The sequence below is a fragment of the Phocoena sinus genome, chromosome 5 (genome assembly GCF_008692025.1).
Source record: "Phocoena sinus isolate mPhoSin1 chromosome 5, mPhoSin1.pri, whole genome shotgun sequence".
NCBI classification, from domain to species: Eukaryota; Metazoa; Chordata; class Mammalia; order Artiodactyla; family Phocoenidae; genus Phocoena; species Phocoena sinus.
This window is the reverse complement of record NC_045767.1, coordinates 89,313,685-89,329,912: the sequence shown is the minus strand read 5'-3', so window position 1 is coordinate 89,329,912 and position 16,228 is coordinate 89,313,685. Positions and strand designations below refer to the sequence as shown.

Genomic DNA, 16,228 nt, shown 5'->3' with positions numbered 1-16,228 from the left:
ATTGATGTTTACAAACAGGAGGAGAAATAAATCTAATCACCAGCTAATGGTCAGGAACACTATCAGTCTGAATACAAAGGGGAAACAAATGCATGTATAAACTTAAATCTTAGGACCTGAACAATATGCCAAAATAGCTCCTCTAAAATACTTCAATACTCCCAGACTGGCTCTGTAAGAATAACCCAAATAAAATCACTAATACCAATCACTCCATTAGTTAGGAAAGTGATATGTTTACAGCAGCAAGAAGAAAGAGGAATAAAAGATGAGGAACTTCTTTAAACAAGCCGATCAACAGTAATGACTACAATAAAAGGCAATGTTACATCCAATAAGACTAGCAGTCCCCTTGGTGCCAAGTTTAAATAGCAGTTAAGTTATAAAAAGTTACAAGCTCTAAAAAGGAAATGATAGTAGAGACCAAAGAAGCTATAGTGAGTGAGAAGGAGAAAATGGGCGCATATCCTTTTGGTAACACTCAGTGTTTCTAGAGATTTTAAGTGATAGTTTTGAGCAGCATAAACCCAAGAGTACAGACAAACTGAAGAACTCACATTTGAAGCATGCTTCAGAAATCAGCCACTGACAAATAAACTCCCTAAACTAAATGATTAAATCCAGGAACTGAATAGAAGAAAATCATAATTTGAAGGCCAAAAGTAAACTGTTCATAGAATATAAGAAAGAAATTATTAAATGACCAAATGACAATTATACAGGCTAAAATCCAACTTTAATTATGAAGTTTCTAAGTGGCTTAGAACACTGTTAAAACCTCCTTCAGATCCTTCCTGAAGAAAAGGAAAAGGAATCTAATTCTCTATTATTGGGATAAACGTGTAAAAATAGTGCAAAAGAGACAGCAGAACTGGGGAAACAAAACTACATGTTCTCTGCAAAGCTGTGAGCTATTCCTTCATTCTGTTACTAATTTTAAAAGGTGACAGCATATCATTCATATGCCTTTATGATTCCCCAGTTTATAGGGCAAATATTAAAACCTGTATTCCAAGTCAGAGATAAATCTGTGGATTATGTGGAGTTACTGTTTGAGTCCACTGAACTCATAAAACAAGGATTTACCTATTTCTCCCAAAAAAAAAAAAAAAAGGTAAAATATGATGGGGGAAATCAGGGCAAAACAGTTTCTTTACTGAACGACTTCTCAGATCCCTCACTACGCTGAAGTGTAAAGTGAATGACCAAGAGGGGGATATAATATAATGTACAGCACTTCCCAGACTTACCGGGATCACAGAAGTTGTTTTTTCATGGGGCATCTAATGAAACTAGTAAATGATGAAACACACTTTGGGAAACAGTGATCTAAACAAATACTCTGTATCTGTATAAAATGTTAGCATTGCTGTTATGATATGTAAGCAAATGATATAGTATTGTGAATTAAAGAATAAGGTTTGCCACATAAGTGTCACATGTTGCCCAGTGATGGATTTAAAACACAGTTTCTCAAATGTTTCTTGTTGCTTTACAACCATTTGAAAATAAATCACTTGAAACTATGTTTAAGTTTCCAAATATGATGAAACAGAAGGGAAAGTGAGAAAGGAACTTTCTTAGTGAAAGGAAATAATCTCTATCCTACAATTATCTAAAGCAAACCATGATGCAAACATTTTCTGTAGATTAAGGCTCTGATCACATTGCATCCAATAAATCTTTCTGCAAAGGTTGCACATGTTTGTTCCTGTTTATAGTACATGCCTGTTTAATCTTTCCACAAAGGCTTTCTTGTCTCCCACAATATTTTCTTAAATATATATAAACTGTTTGACTCTTTCTATAAACTGACATGAGCAGAATTCTTTCCAATGGTCTTCTGAGAATTGATGGAGTGATTTGTAGTAATGATCTACAGAAAACATAACACTATTTAAAATTTGGGACTTTGAATTCTTGAAAGACCCTTGCTTTTCTTTTCAACCCAGTTCTCAAAACACTCATTTCAAATTCTCATCCCCTCCTCTCTTGTGATCTTTTTTGATGGCACACACAGTTTCAAAGGCATTATATGAGTCTTTATGTCCATGAGGCATTAAGTAGGTAATGACATTTCTAATATTAAAATCCTAGAAATGTATAACAATAGAAGTATATTTAAATTCCAACAAGGAATGTTAGCAAGTCGTATGAAATTCTGCCATCTGTCTGGGTATTGAAATCTGCCAGTAAAGGCAATTCTCTCTCAGACATATTAAGTTCATTAGAAAGAGACCAGAATTCCCAATCTGATTTTGAAACTATTTGTGTGCTATTGTGGTCACTTGGATAATTTGCTTAACTCAATTTTCCCCTTCTTAAAATGATCCATCAACTTCTAAAAGAAAATACTGGTATCACAACTGTCATGCCCAGTAGTAACGTCTAGTGATTCCATAAAAGGCGTAGGCTCTGGAGTCAGAAAGCAGGAATTCAAATCCCAGCCCTGCCAACGACTGGTGATGCAACCTTCAGCAGTTTGCTTATCCACTCCATGCCTGCTGTCTCATCTATAAAACAGGAGACAGTCCCTACCTCATAGGACTGCTACAAAAAATAAATGAGGGAGTGCCTGTAATGTGCTTAGGACAATACTTGGTACATGGTCAGCACTCAATAAGTGTTAGTTGTTACTCATTTGAGTCTAGAAATGTATCTTTAGTTAAGAACGCTGGAATGGGGGTTAGGAGCAGTGGACCACAGGAACACCCAGTCTCTTTCACAGACGAGCCACGTGACCTTGAACAAGCCACTTCATTTCTCTAGTGTGTCAGTCGGGATCATGGCAGGAAACAGAAGCCAATCTCCAATGCGATTCTGAGGAAAACTTAACACACGGACTATTTACAGAGGTATGAATAACAAAAAAAATGGCAAGTACTCAGGGACTAGCAATATCAGGAAGCCATTTCTGACCCCTAGCTTGAAAAGGCCAAGGAAGTAAGAGTCACCAGAGCCTGGTGAGGGCCAGAGGCAGGGGGGAGGAGCCACCTGACAGGGGCTACACTCAGAGGACACAGGCACACTGCCAGACTGCCTGGTGAAGCAGAGGCAGTGAGGTGGGAAGCAGACACGCCCTGACCTCTCTGCCTGCCTGTGTTCCTGGGGCTCTGCAGGAAGCCAGAGGGCAAAGGAGCCTGAGTGCTGCAGTCCACAGCGGCCAGCTTCCAGAGGCACAAAGCAGGACAACAAGGCAGAGAATCATGGGGGAAGGCAAGAGGTAACAGAACATCGCAGCCTCAGCTGAAGCAAACGTAAACACGTGCTGGAGGACTTAATCTCTAAGGGCTTTTCAACCTCCAAATCTTACAATTCTCGTATTCTGTTATGCCTAATTACTACTCTGTGCTCTACCTAGACTACGAATGGTCCACAATTAAACAATTCTAATTTATAGTTAGATATGTATATACATACTTGCTGAAATTAAATAGAAGCCTCTCAAAAACTAGAACAGGTCCTGTGCTGCTCAAAATAGTGAGTGGTTGACCAGCGAAGAGGCAAAAGACGGCTCCAGAGACAGCGGTGCCCAGGAAACTCTCCAACACGCCCTAATAGAAAGAAAATATAGGTGTTAAAAGAAACTTGCCTTGTTTTCTTTTCATGTGTGATGTCACTAGGGGAATGAAGCCACGTGAATATGCTATTATGATGGCTATCGTAAACATATCAAACATAAAGAATAAAGATTCTTACCAATATGAATATTACCTTTTATTTCACCATACATGCGATGTACTCATTCCTGCCTACTCCAAGGGCTGAACTGCTCCAAAGAACTATAATGACTGTAATGACTAGCGGTTGATTGCAGAAGGCAAAGGGTGACTCTGATCTACTTTTAAAAATATTAATTGAAGCTTCTGTACATAAAATTGTATTATAAAATCCCACCATGTGCGAAGAAGTGATTTAGTACTTTTGGTGGCATTTTTCTCTCTGTGGTTACTTTCAGTGTTTGTTTTAACCAGATTTCACCTTGCACATAGCAGGTACTTATAAGTAGCTACTTTTTTTTTTGGCAGTATGTGGGCCTCTCACCGTTGTGGCCTCCCCCCGCCGTGGAGCACAGGCTCCGGACGCGCAGGCCCAACGGCCATGGCCCACGGGCCCAGCCGCTCTGCGGCACGTGGGATCCTCCCGGACCGGGGCACGAATCCGTGTCCCCTGCACCGGCAGGCGGACTCTCAACCACTGCGCCACCAGGGAAGCCCAAGTAGCTACATTTTATGCATAAAAGCTATTTTCTACAGAGAAAAGCTTTTTTAGTGAAGAGGGAGCAAAGAGGAGACAAAAAAATGATTTGCCTTCTACCTTGCAATCTCTAAGACACCAATTCCAAACAAAATTTCTTAGTACATATTCAGTGTCCAATGTAAACTTATACAAGAGCTTCAAGAGCTACTTTAGAGGAAATAAATGCACGGGGACACGAATAACTAAACCTTTGTGGCCACATGTCCCTGAAGGTGTATCTCTGAGAAACAACCTATTATTTCCCTTTAGCATAACAAGAACAAACAATTTATATGTGTGTGTGTATATATATATATATATATATATATATGTGTGTGTGTATATATGTATATACACACATATATACATATATACATATATAAAATATCATATAATATACACAAAAGTATGATAAAGAAATTGGTTTTTTAAAATCAACTTACAGAACTAAACTAAGTGCTATCCCCACTCAAAGGTCATCCTAGGAGAACCTTATTATAATGATTACTTGAATTTTTGTTTTTTAGGCTAACAAGAACCCTTCATTCAAAGATCAAACATCAAGGGGAAGAAATATATTCTGTAACACATGCATATCCCCACCCCATGCCCCGCAAAAAAAGCATAAGCAATAGGATACATATTTTCCAAAAATTACTAACAAAGAAGTTAAATCTTTTCACCTTGAAGATACTGCATACACTAAAAGAATGCATCACTAAAGACTGAACAAATTAAAGAAAAATGTCAAAATATTGAAATATTTTTTACATGGCTTCAAAGCCAGCAATATTTTCTTTAGAATGACATTAGCAATAGTATATCCTCCTCTTAAGGGTAGGATTCAATTGGGAAAACAGGGAAAAATCCTTTAGCACAGCATTATGTAATAATGGGGTTGGGATGGCGCAAAAAAGCTAGAATTGACAAGTAATAAGACTGGCTCCCCACACAGTGAGCAGACACTTTGTAAACAACTCAGTACAACTACTTTCGTCCTCAGTGTCTAGGTCTGAAGTCTGGCAGGTGAGTCTCGTAAGTGGACCCCATTTATATACTTGTGAACTCCACTGCATGTTTGAATGGTGCCATCTCGTTATTTTATAGCCATTCCACACATAATCACTGTGTCCAGCTCATTCTTCCTCAGGGGGGCAGCAAGCAGAATAACAAGCAAGGCTAAAAGAAACAGGCTGCCTTTATGCAGAGAGAGAGAAAGAGGCTCCCCTGTGCCCCCAAAATAGTATTAGTCTTGATCTCTTATCCGTGAAGATACTGAGTTTCAGGGGGTTAAATGATATGAACAAATCCACACTCACTGTGGCACAAGTCTTTGGAGTATGGTTACCTGCCCAACTACTACCACACCCTTGGCAAAGAGAAAAGGTATACCTTCGGCTGGGATTTTCTTAGACTTGCAGTTTTTTACCTCCTGTGCATTGACATTGGGCTTTTTATGTCTTTATCATTTATCTTTCTTTTTCATGACTTATTTTAGTGTGTGTGACATGAAAGGGTAGGGACTGGAAGGCTCTGCGTGGCAGGACAAGCCACACTCTAGGGACACGTGATAGGCAAAGTTTCACTGCATCATTCTCTATCAAGCATGGAGGAGTGACTATTTCTCATCACTACTGCAGGATCAAATTACAGCACAGCCTGAGTGTAAGAGAGAACACGAATGAAGAAAGGAGGAATGCAAGGTTAAGAATTCTCTACTTGGTCTGACGTGAGGGGCCAGGGCAGGGTCTCTGGTGTCATCCACGTTTCTCTCCCTCCCACCATGCTATACACTATCCCACCACATGCTCTGCAAGCACCCAGGAAACACTAAAGGAATCCAAGAAGACGCCCAAATCACACCCTACATCCTGCTTATCAAAGGCTAACAGCCATCACTGCTCATTCAGTAAAGATAACAACTCATCTCTTCCAGAAAACGGCTTTGATTTGTGGAAGTCATGTGACTGTTAAAAAAGTAGAGTACTTTTATTTTAGTACTTGCTCCTTTGGTAAGTGCTACAGTTTCCATTCTGTTACTGACAATTTTACTTTATATTATTTTTATTATTATTTATTTTTTTGCGGTACGCGGGCCTCTCACTGTTGTGGCCTCTCCCGTTGCGAAGCACAGGCTCCGGACGCACAGGCTCAGCGGCCATGGCTCACGGGCCCAGCCGCTCCGCGGCATGTGGGATCTTCCCGGACCGGGGCACGAACCCTTGTCCCCTGCATCTGCAGGTGGACTCTCAACCACTGTGCCACCAGGGAAGCCTGTTACTGACAATCTTAAAACAGAGACAGGTGATTTATTATACACATTGCACTGGAAACTTGCTTAAACTCAGAGATGTTTCCAGTGTTTTTGAGAAAAGAACTATTTTCACCACATTTTGACATGTTGCTCTTGACAGTACAGAAATTAAAAAAAATAATCTCATGAAATGAATAACTTTAACTGTAACTAGAATTTAAAGCAATTTACAAAGTGAACTATCAAAAACCCCTCTTCTGATTTATTATAGTCAGTGTTCACTAATATAAAAAAGGAAATAATGTGTGGATGTGTGTATTTTTAATAGCTATAGCTCATAAAGACACTTCTACACCTGATTTCCCACAGAGGAACAAACTTCCTAGCAATTCATGAGAATGTAGATGGCTGAGCTCTGAGGGGTGGCAGAATCAGGTGCCACAAAGCACTCCAGCTCCATTTGGATTTGGCTTTTATTTTATTCCATTTCCAATTAGGTGATGTCCACTGTGGAACAGAAGAAAGAGCTAACAACTGGCCCTCAGGAGACCCAGAGTCTAGACTCTGTTCTGTCACCAAAGAGCTGATGATCTTGGGAATGTCACTTAACTTCTGTCCATTTTGATTTCTTCATGTAGGAGAAAAACATCAAGGCAGTTCAGTATAACAATGGACTGTGGGGTCAGACCACCTCAAGTTGATATCTAGACTCTATCGTTTACTCCACTGATGACTTAAGCAAGTTACTTAACCTCTCCATGCCTCATACCATCCGTGTGAATATTAGATTAGATAATGTGTGTCAAGTGCTTAGCACAGTCATTGATAGATATGTTTTTGATGAACAGCAATATATACATAATGTATCTCTAGATATGAGATGAGGAGGCTGAACTAGGTCTCTTCCAGGTGTTTCAGCACAAAGAGCAGGTCTTGGACTCAGGGATATCTGAGTTTAAATCTCAGCTCCACCAGTTATCAACCTCTCTAAATCCTAACTCTCTCCACTATAAAATCAATGGCTATTTCACAGGATAATTATTTGGACTGAATATGACCATACTATAGAAAGACCTAAGAATAAAGTAAAGATGCAATAAGATGCTGGTTCCCTTCTCTTCCTGTTTCTCATCTCCTTCTTCCCAGTCTGCCTTTATTACTTCTCTGTCCTTCAAAGGAGGAAGGAGATGGAGAGTGACAGTCAAAAGGAGTGATATGAAAAGATGAAGATCAGTCCTCAGAGGAAAAGGGGGAGAAAAGCCTCTTTATAGATTCACAGTGTTTCGCAGAGCAAAACTCCAACTCAACAGAAGCCTTAGAGGGCGATGGCTACAGCCATTGATTTTGTTGCTTCTTTTCATTCCTTGTGTTACTAAACACATGGAATCAACTACAATGAAACAAAACAGTTTTACTTTACAGCAGTGAAGTCAAAATCCACATCTAAAACAATTTATGAACATTTTTCTGCTCACGTGAGGGTATGATGTTAAACCAAAGATGGTCCTTGTCTTACTAAAGAGCCAAGAAAATCAACCCAAGTCTCATAATAGAAAAATCAAGCATAAAAGAAATCTGACCATAGGAGCAAGGTTCTTTAGGAAAAAAAAAATCCAACCATGATTGGTAACACCAGCATTTTGTCTTTGAGCTACTTGTGACAAGGTCTGCCAGGGCCATCATGCCTGTCATGGCTAACACAAAGCAAACACATTCAAAATGATAAAACGTTAAAAATTTATGCTGTCTACTTTGACTTTATGGCAATTTAGTATCTTTAGTATCTTCATATAACACTAAAGAATGACCTTTGTTGTTTTATGTCCTTCTTATTAAGAAATGTATTACTTGGATTAATAATTAATCCAAATGCAAAACTGCCTTAAAAAACAAAAGATTTTCTATTTTTTTGACAATTTTCAACCAAGTAAAACTTGAGAAAAAAAATATTTTGGTGGCAATAAATGCTAAAATATTCACCAACACTACCGCCATATTTCAAGCCTTTTTAAAAAAATTGTCTTCTAACCATAAAAAGAAATTTCGGCACGTGTTGGTTGTAATCTATTCAAACTGTGTAGAATGTTGATTAATTAAACTTCTCTAGATGAGTTTTTGAATCTGAAATTTAGCCAAGAAAAATGATGCAGCCTAATGCCATTTAAACATGGCCACTGGAAATAAGCAGACAAATCTGAATTACCTATAGGAATTTTGATGTCAGATCCCCGACATAAATTAGCCAATGATCAAAAATAAGTGGAGAGATGATGCAAGTATCTAAATTAAATTTGAGTCACAGGAGAATTATCTGAGAAGGTTTTTTTTTTTTGCTTTGTTTTTTGGAGTTTTAAAAAATAAACAAACAAAACGTTCTTTATCTCTACTTTGAACAATTAAATCAGGATCTCCGAAGATCAGGTCTGGGGAATTCACAGTTTTTCAAAGTTCCCCAGGTGATTCTCATATGGTCCAAATCTAAGGTGCAGCCATTCAAGCAACCTCCCTTCCTCTATCAAAATAAGAACCACCTGCTAGCATGGTTAATGATCGGTGGTTACACAGACCATTCATGTATACTAGGGAAGAAGACTGGATATACAACCCTCATTTTTTACTTTACCTGTGTAGCTACAGACTATAAATCAATGATTTCTGTCCTGACAGATCACAGCTGCCAAGTCCTTAGTGTGCCATCTTCTCTGCCTGAAAGTGCTTTGTTGTCATAAACAGGATTTCTGTTTACACTGCCCAGCAGGAACAGCAAAAAGAGGGAAGACTTGAAAGATGAATTATCTCTCTGCTTGAAGAAAAGTATGAGCCAAAATCTTTACCAAAGAGCTTCAATTCCAAGTCCAAGAAAATAGATGAGCAAGTAAGGGAGGCTTTAAAATACTGTTTTGTTTGAAGAGCTGTGAATATGTATCTAGATCATCTGAAGCGTCCAAACATCAAATACCAGTATAACCTTACACAAAAATCAATTCCAGATGGATAAAAAATGTAAATGAAAACATAAAAGAACTAAGATATGTGGGCAAATATTTTTCTAATCTTGGGGTGGGGAAACCTCTCTAAATACATCACGAATATAAGAAACTGTAAAAGACTGAAGATTTTGACTACAGAAGAATTGAAATCTTCACAGCAAAAGAAATCATAAATAAGGTTAAAAGATATGGCAGACCTGGGCGAAAATGTATCTGTGATATTTCTGACAAGCAAAGGGAAAATATCCTTATTATACAAAGAGTTCTTATAAGTCAATGAGAAAAAGAAAAGAAAAAAGAATGCCCAAAAGGAAACTATTCCAAGAGTACAAATATAAAGATGCATAGGTAAGCAAGAAAGCGTGTAAGGATATTAACTCTCACTAAAAATCAAAGAAATTTAAATTGAATATGAATGAGCCATCATTTTTTCAAGCCACAGAATGACAAAAATGAGAATATGAGACAAATCCTGTTCTTGCAAGAGTGTGAGCAAGCCAGCACTCTTGTCATTACTGGGAGAAGTATAAATTGGTATAACCTTTGTGGAGTGTAATCTGAAATAAATAACAAAAATAAAATAGGTATATCCTGCAATCACATGCTGCTAGGAATTTGCTCTAAGGAGGTAATTAAGAAGAATGAAAATGTGGTTAAGCACCAAGTTTGTTTACAAATGAAAAAACTGAAAGTCTACTAATAGAGAATTTATTAAACAGATTATAGCACACACATCATGTGTATAAATAGATGCAGCAGTTAAAAATGATGTTCAAGATCGTATTGAAGTGGAAAGACTTCCATGAAATGCTAGTCATGTATATGATCACATATGATCTCATTTACATAAATCCTGTACACTGATCTATCTGTTTACACATGCATTGCAAGACATACGGAAAGATATTCATGAAAAGGTTAATAATGGTTATTTCTGGGTGATGGATTTAAGAGCAAAATTATCTATGCAGTGTTACTGTATTGTTTGAATTTTCCACAATGTATAATTACATCTCATTAAAAATAAAGCTACTTCAAAATAATTTCAAGCTAAACACAAAATAATTTTAGAATTTAGCATCATTTGGGATCTCCACTGCTGCCCAAATGACTATCATTTTCTGATCACCAAGAAAACAGAGTTGACAAAGGTCTTAATTAAAAAAACAACCAAAAAGGTTTCTGGCAAATGAAATTTGATAAAAAAATTATTTACCCTTCAATCAAACAGGTTTAATTCAAAACTTGTAAATAAAATGAAGTAAATTATCTAAAGTTAAAGTTCCTTCCAGGGAAAAGGATGACCAATATCCGTTGGAGTAAGCAGTGCAGCACCCTTTACTTTGTCATTGAATACACATTTATTTTTTCTTACCACAGCAACCTAATTGGATCATTCCAACAGACTATCCTACCTAACTTTTTGAAACTAGAACATGTTTCTGGTACAGAATAACGTGTCACCTTCTATTTCCACTTCAAGGAAGAAATGCACTTTGGTTCCAAAGTGCAATATTCGGGTAAGGTGAAATTATTGTACAGTCCCTCATGTAGTAAAGCAATTATCAGCTGCTTTAATCCTGCTGTTACAAAGAAGTATTTATCTTATCAAGGAATATCATATATAAATAAGAAATGATACATTTGCATCTTGAGTAGATTGATCAAATATTCTCAGCACAGCAGTATGTTAAAATAAAGTCTCAAATTTGGAGATGCCAAATTTATATTTATAAATGTTCCTTATTATGAAACAAGTTCCCTTAAAATGTGCTCTGTTAGGCTCCATAAATATCACAAAACTCACACAATTCTAAAAATCTTACTGTATTCTTTTACTAAAAGGTTTGTGAAAATAGGATTATATTTACTCCTGAAAAAAATTTAAATGACTTTCTTCACTCAGTCTTCCCTCTAGACTGTTCTCAGTAATTCACAATCAACAATGTCGATTTAAAGTAAAGCACTTTTCTGCGTTCCATGAAGCTCAAAAGAAGAATTTTTAAACAACATAAAGACTTGCTATAAAGCATCAAAAAACTGTTCCTTATATCAGTATCTAACCCATAGACTAAGCTATCCATAAATATTTGTTAAATCAACATTTAACAATTTAAAGCATCTAAATGAATAGGACAACCAAGAGTAGTAGAAATATAATGCAATGAGTTCGCATGCATGGTCACAGAGAGTTTAGTTGTGAAAAAGACATGTTTTTAGGACAGTGAAGATAAAAGCCCTTGTTTACTTGACAGTATGGCAAGGGGAACAGAGGATTATTACAGTGGGACTTACTGAAAAGGACAGTAAGAGAACTGCACAGTTCTCAGACCTCAGAAAGCCTATGCTCTGGTCCTTTGTCTTTAACTCTAAGAACAGGGAACAATTACAAGCCAGGGATAGATCTCAGACAAATATAAGGTCAACTCTTGGCAAAGCAGTTCAGTTACTCCCAGAAGCCCAGGCTGCCCACACTTAACAAGGAATCCATGCATACCCACACTGGAAGACTCAGAGTCCTCTCAGAGAAGCATGATGGCCCAAATGTATGTGGAAAGCTGAAAAATACATACAGTTATCTATGTTACCATTATAATTTGATTATATTTGGAGCCACTGTAGCCTCAACTGTTTTATTTTGAACACAGTTCCATGGGAAATGATCCATGGGGCTCCCAAAATCTGCTTCTAAAGAGGTGTGTGTATATGTATATATACAAACACACACATATAATGTGTGATACATATATCATTACATATATATGTAATGATTACATATATATGTATGATTATTAAATATCTTTTATTATAATATATAATTAAATACATAATATACAAATATGACTCAGAATATATGTGTGTATACTAATTACATATATGTGCATATATATAATATATATACTTCTGCTCTGAAATGAACACTTAAATGTAAATTCCTATCTCTGAGCAGGCAAGACCTCCTGAACAGAAGTTGGCAGAAGAGTTTGCTTAAACAACACCAGTGCAGTGACTCATTTGTGTTTTCACAACATGCTTCTACCCAGCACCCATGTCTATTTGTAGCCTCAAAATAAAGGCTATGTGAACCATCTCTGAGCTGCCTGCCTTTAAAAGCAAGGACACTGTTCTCAGTTGACTCATTTGAGCTGTCCGTGCTTTTGAGAATAACCCACTGTCACATTTATGAAGACGTGATATAATTTAAGATTATTTCAGGCTGTGCCAATGCTTTTCTGCTTAGTCTCGACCTAATGTTTAGAAAGTCAAATTCACCCCCCTAATTAAGCCCACTACAAACCACTACTGGTATCTCTGGGGGGTATAAAAAAGATTGCTTTATCAACACTCTAGATTGTAAATACCATCAGAATCAACACTCTAGATTGTAAATACCATCAGAATAGGGATTCTTACTTATTTTGGTCATGTTATCTGTATCCCCAGCACTTAAAATAGTGTCTGGCACATGGTAGACACTCAATAAATATTTGCAAAGGAATGAACCAACCTCTGCCTTAGACCTGTGAAATAATAACCTGGGTCTCAGCACCAAATCCACAAAATATTTTGTTGTCCTGGTGTCCAAGTCAAGAAGACATCTACCGCCAGAGCATCAGAACCTCTGTGCGTGTTATACAGATGGCCAACAGGCCCATGAAAAGATGTTCAACAACACGAATTACTAGAGAAATGCAAATCAAAACTACAATGGGGTATCAACTCACACTGGTCAGAATGGCCATCATTAAAAAGTCTATAAGTAAAAAATGCTGGAGAGGACGTGGAGAACAGGAAACGCTCCTACGCTGTTGGTGGGATTGTAAATTGGTGCGGCCGCTATGGAAAACAGTTTGCAAGTTCCTCAAAAAACGAAAAATAGAGTTGACATATGATCCAGCAATCCCACTCCTGGGCATATAGTCAGAGAAAACTATAATTCAAAAAGATAGCTGCACCCCAATGTTCACAGCAGCACTATTTACAATAGCCAAGACACGAAAGCAACCTAAATGTCCGCTGACAGATGAATGGATAAAGAAGATGTGGTACATATACACAATAGAATACTACTCAGCCATAAAAAAGAATGAAACAACACCATTTTCAGCAACATGGATGGACCTAGAGATTATCATACAAAGTGAAGTAAGTCAGAAAGAGAAAGACAAATACCATATAATATCACTTATATGTGGAATCTAAAATATGACATGAATGAACTTGTTTACAAAACAGAAACAGACTTGTGGTTACTGAAGGGGGGTAGGGTGGGAGAGGAATAAATTAGGAATTTGGAACTAGCAGATACAAACCACTATATATAAAATAAACAACAAGGACCTACTGTATAGCACAGGGAACTATATTCAATATCCTATAATAAACCATAATGGAAAACAATATGAAAAATGTATATACATATATAAAACTGAAACACTGAATCACTTTGCTATACACCAGAAACTAAAACAACATTGTAAATCAACTATACGTCCATAAAAAAACAAGACAAAAAAAAAAAAAACACCGCTGTATGTTAAAGTACACACTTTCAGTTTTGTTTTTTTTTTTTCTTTTTCTTTTTGGTACGCGGGCCTCTCACTGCTGTGGCCTCTCCTGTTGCGGAGCACAGGCTCCGGACGCGCAGGCTCAGTGGCCATGGCTCACGGGCCCAGCCACTCCAAGGCATGTGGGACCTTCCGGACCGGGGCATGAACCTGCGTCCCCAGCATCGGCAGGCGGACTCTCAACCACTGCGCCACCAGGGAAGCCCCCCTTTCAGTTTTGAGATACCCTTCAACATACTAATTCACCTTATTCCCTGGTCTTCAAAATAGATAAAACCAACAGATACACCAATCTAAGTCATCTACCATTGCAGGAAAACCTAATTTGATGACTATAGGTAAAATTTTTCCATATTTAAATACTAGGATATGTAAAATTCCTATGTAACTATTGAGCTAGGTATGTGTGCACACACTAGTCCATTTATATTTATATATATTATTTTAGATCTATAAACTCAGCACTTGGATCTATGAACCCATTTACTAATAGCATTATTCCACCCTAAAGAAACTGATAATAGAGTACTCAGTTCAACAAATATCTATTAACGGTCATTAATTTTTTATCCCTGTTTTTCAGTGTTTCTGCCACTCACTGAATATCAAATTGTAGCATTTCATCAATGTATTTCTTAAAGAAAAAAGTCTTCAGAAATGAAAGGAAAATATGTCCATCACTATTTTCATTCAGAGAAACATTTAAAATAATGAATTCACAGTTTCAGTGAAACTATCAATGGAGGTTACAAAACCTATTAATAAAATGACCAAACTATGTCTAGCAAATTGTCCTCATAGGTTTGAATTAGATACTTTGAATTAAGTCAACTCCCAGGAGTAACATCCAGCCAAAGGTCATTTTAATGGACATCTTGACACACTGAATGCATTTATATTTCTCCTAAAATCTTGAGAACCCAGAAAACAGCTTACTACACTAGCAACGCCTTTCCCATAACACTTATCACAGAGGAAAAACCCACAGTAATTATACACGTTACACAACAGAATCCTTTACTTTACAGAACTCACTCATACGGAAATTAATTCACCAGGAAGGATCACCAATAGACTTTAACAGATTTCTTCCTGTCTCAGATGCAGTGTTTTAAAGCTAAGTCTTATGAAATTGAAAAGGAGTTAAATTCAGCTTTAAAAGGTGATAAACTAACACATAAGAAGTGTCATACTGCCTCTGTCTCAATGAGAACATCTTTGAAAAAAAATGTGTTGAAAAACTATCTTCACAAAAAGTCTCTCTATATTCTGAAAGACAGAAGGAGGTTTTGTTCTTGCCGCCCTCTCAAAATCACATCATTCTTTGATTTTTTTAAAGATCTTTATTGGAGTATAATTGCTTTACAATGGTTAGTTTCTGCTTTATAACAAAGTGAATCAGTTATACATATATATATGTTTCCATATCTCTTCCCTCTTGCTTCTCCCTCCCTCCCACCCTCCCTATCCCACCGCTCTAGGTGGTCACAAACCACGGAGCTAATCTCCCTGTGCTATGCAGCTGCTTCCCACTAGCTATCTATTTTATGTTTGGTAGTATATATACATGTCCATGCCACTCTCACTTTGTCACAGCTTACCCTTCCCCCTCCCCATATCCTCAAGTCCATTCTCTAGTAGATCTGTGTCTTTATTCCCGTCTTACCCCTAGGTTCTTCATGACTTTTTTTTTCTTAGATTCCATATATGTGTCAGCATACGGTATTTGTTTTTCTCTTTCTGACTTACTTCACTCTGAATGACAGTCTCTAGGTCCATCCACCTCAATACAAATAACTCAATTTTGTTTCTTTTTATGGCTAATATTCCATTGTATATATGTGCCATATCTTCTTTATCCATTCATCCGATGATGGACACTTAGGTTGCTTCCATGTCCTGGCTATTGTAAATAGAACTGCAATGAACATTCTGGTACATGACTCTTTTTGAATTATGGTTTTCTCAGGGTACATGCCCAGTAGTGGGATTGCTTGGTCGTATGGTAGTTCTATTTGTAGTTTTTTAAGGAACCTCCATACGTTCCCCATAGTGGCTGTATCAATTTACATTCCCACCAACAGTGCAAGAGTGTTCCCTTTTCTCCACACCCTCTCCAGCATTTATTGTTTGTAGATTTTTTTGATCATGGCCATTCTGACCGGTGTGAGATAATA

At 37.3% G+C, this 16,228-nt stretch overlaps 1 protein-coding gene across 4 annotated transcripts in view; it reads right to left on the bottom strand.

Moving 5' to 3' along the window:
- SLC4A4 (solute carrier family 4 member 4) overlaps positions 1 to 16,228 on the bottom strand; it is a 357,043-nt gene that overhangs the window by 84,369 nt on the left and 256,446 nt on the right. For all 4 annotated transcript variants that reach the window (XM_032632939.1, XM_032632937.1, XM_032632936.1 and 1 more), the window contains exon 13: positions 3,421 to 3,554. In XM_032632939.1, coding sequence (XP_032488830.1) covers positions 3,421 to 3,554 — 134 coding nt within the window. The remainder of the gene's footprint in view (positions 1 to 3,420; positions 3,555 to 16,228) is intronic.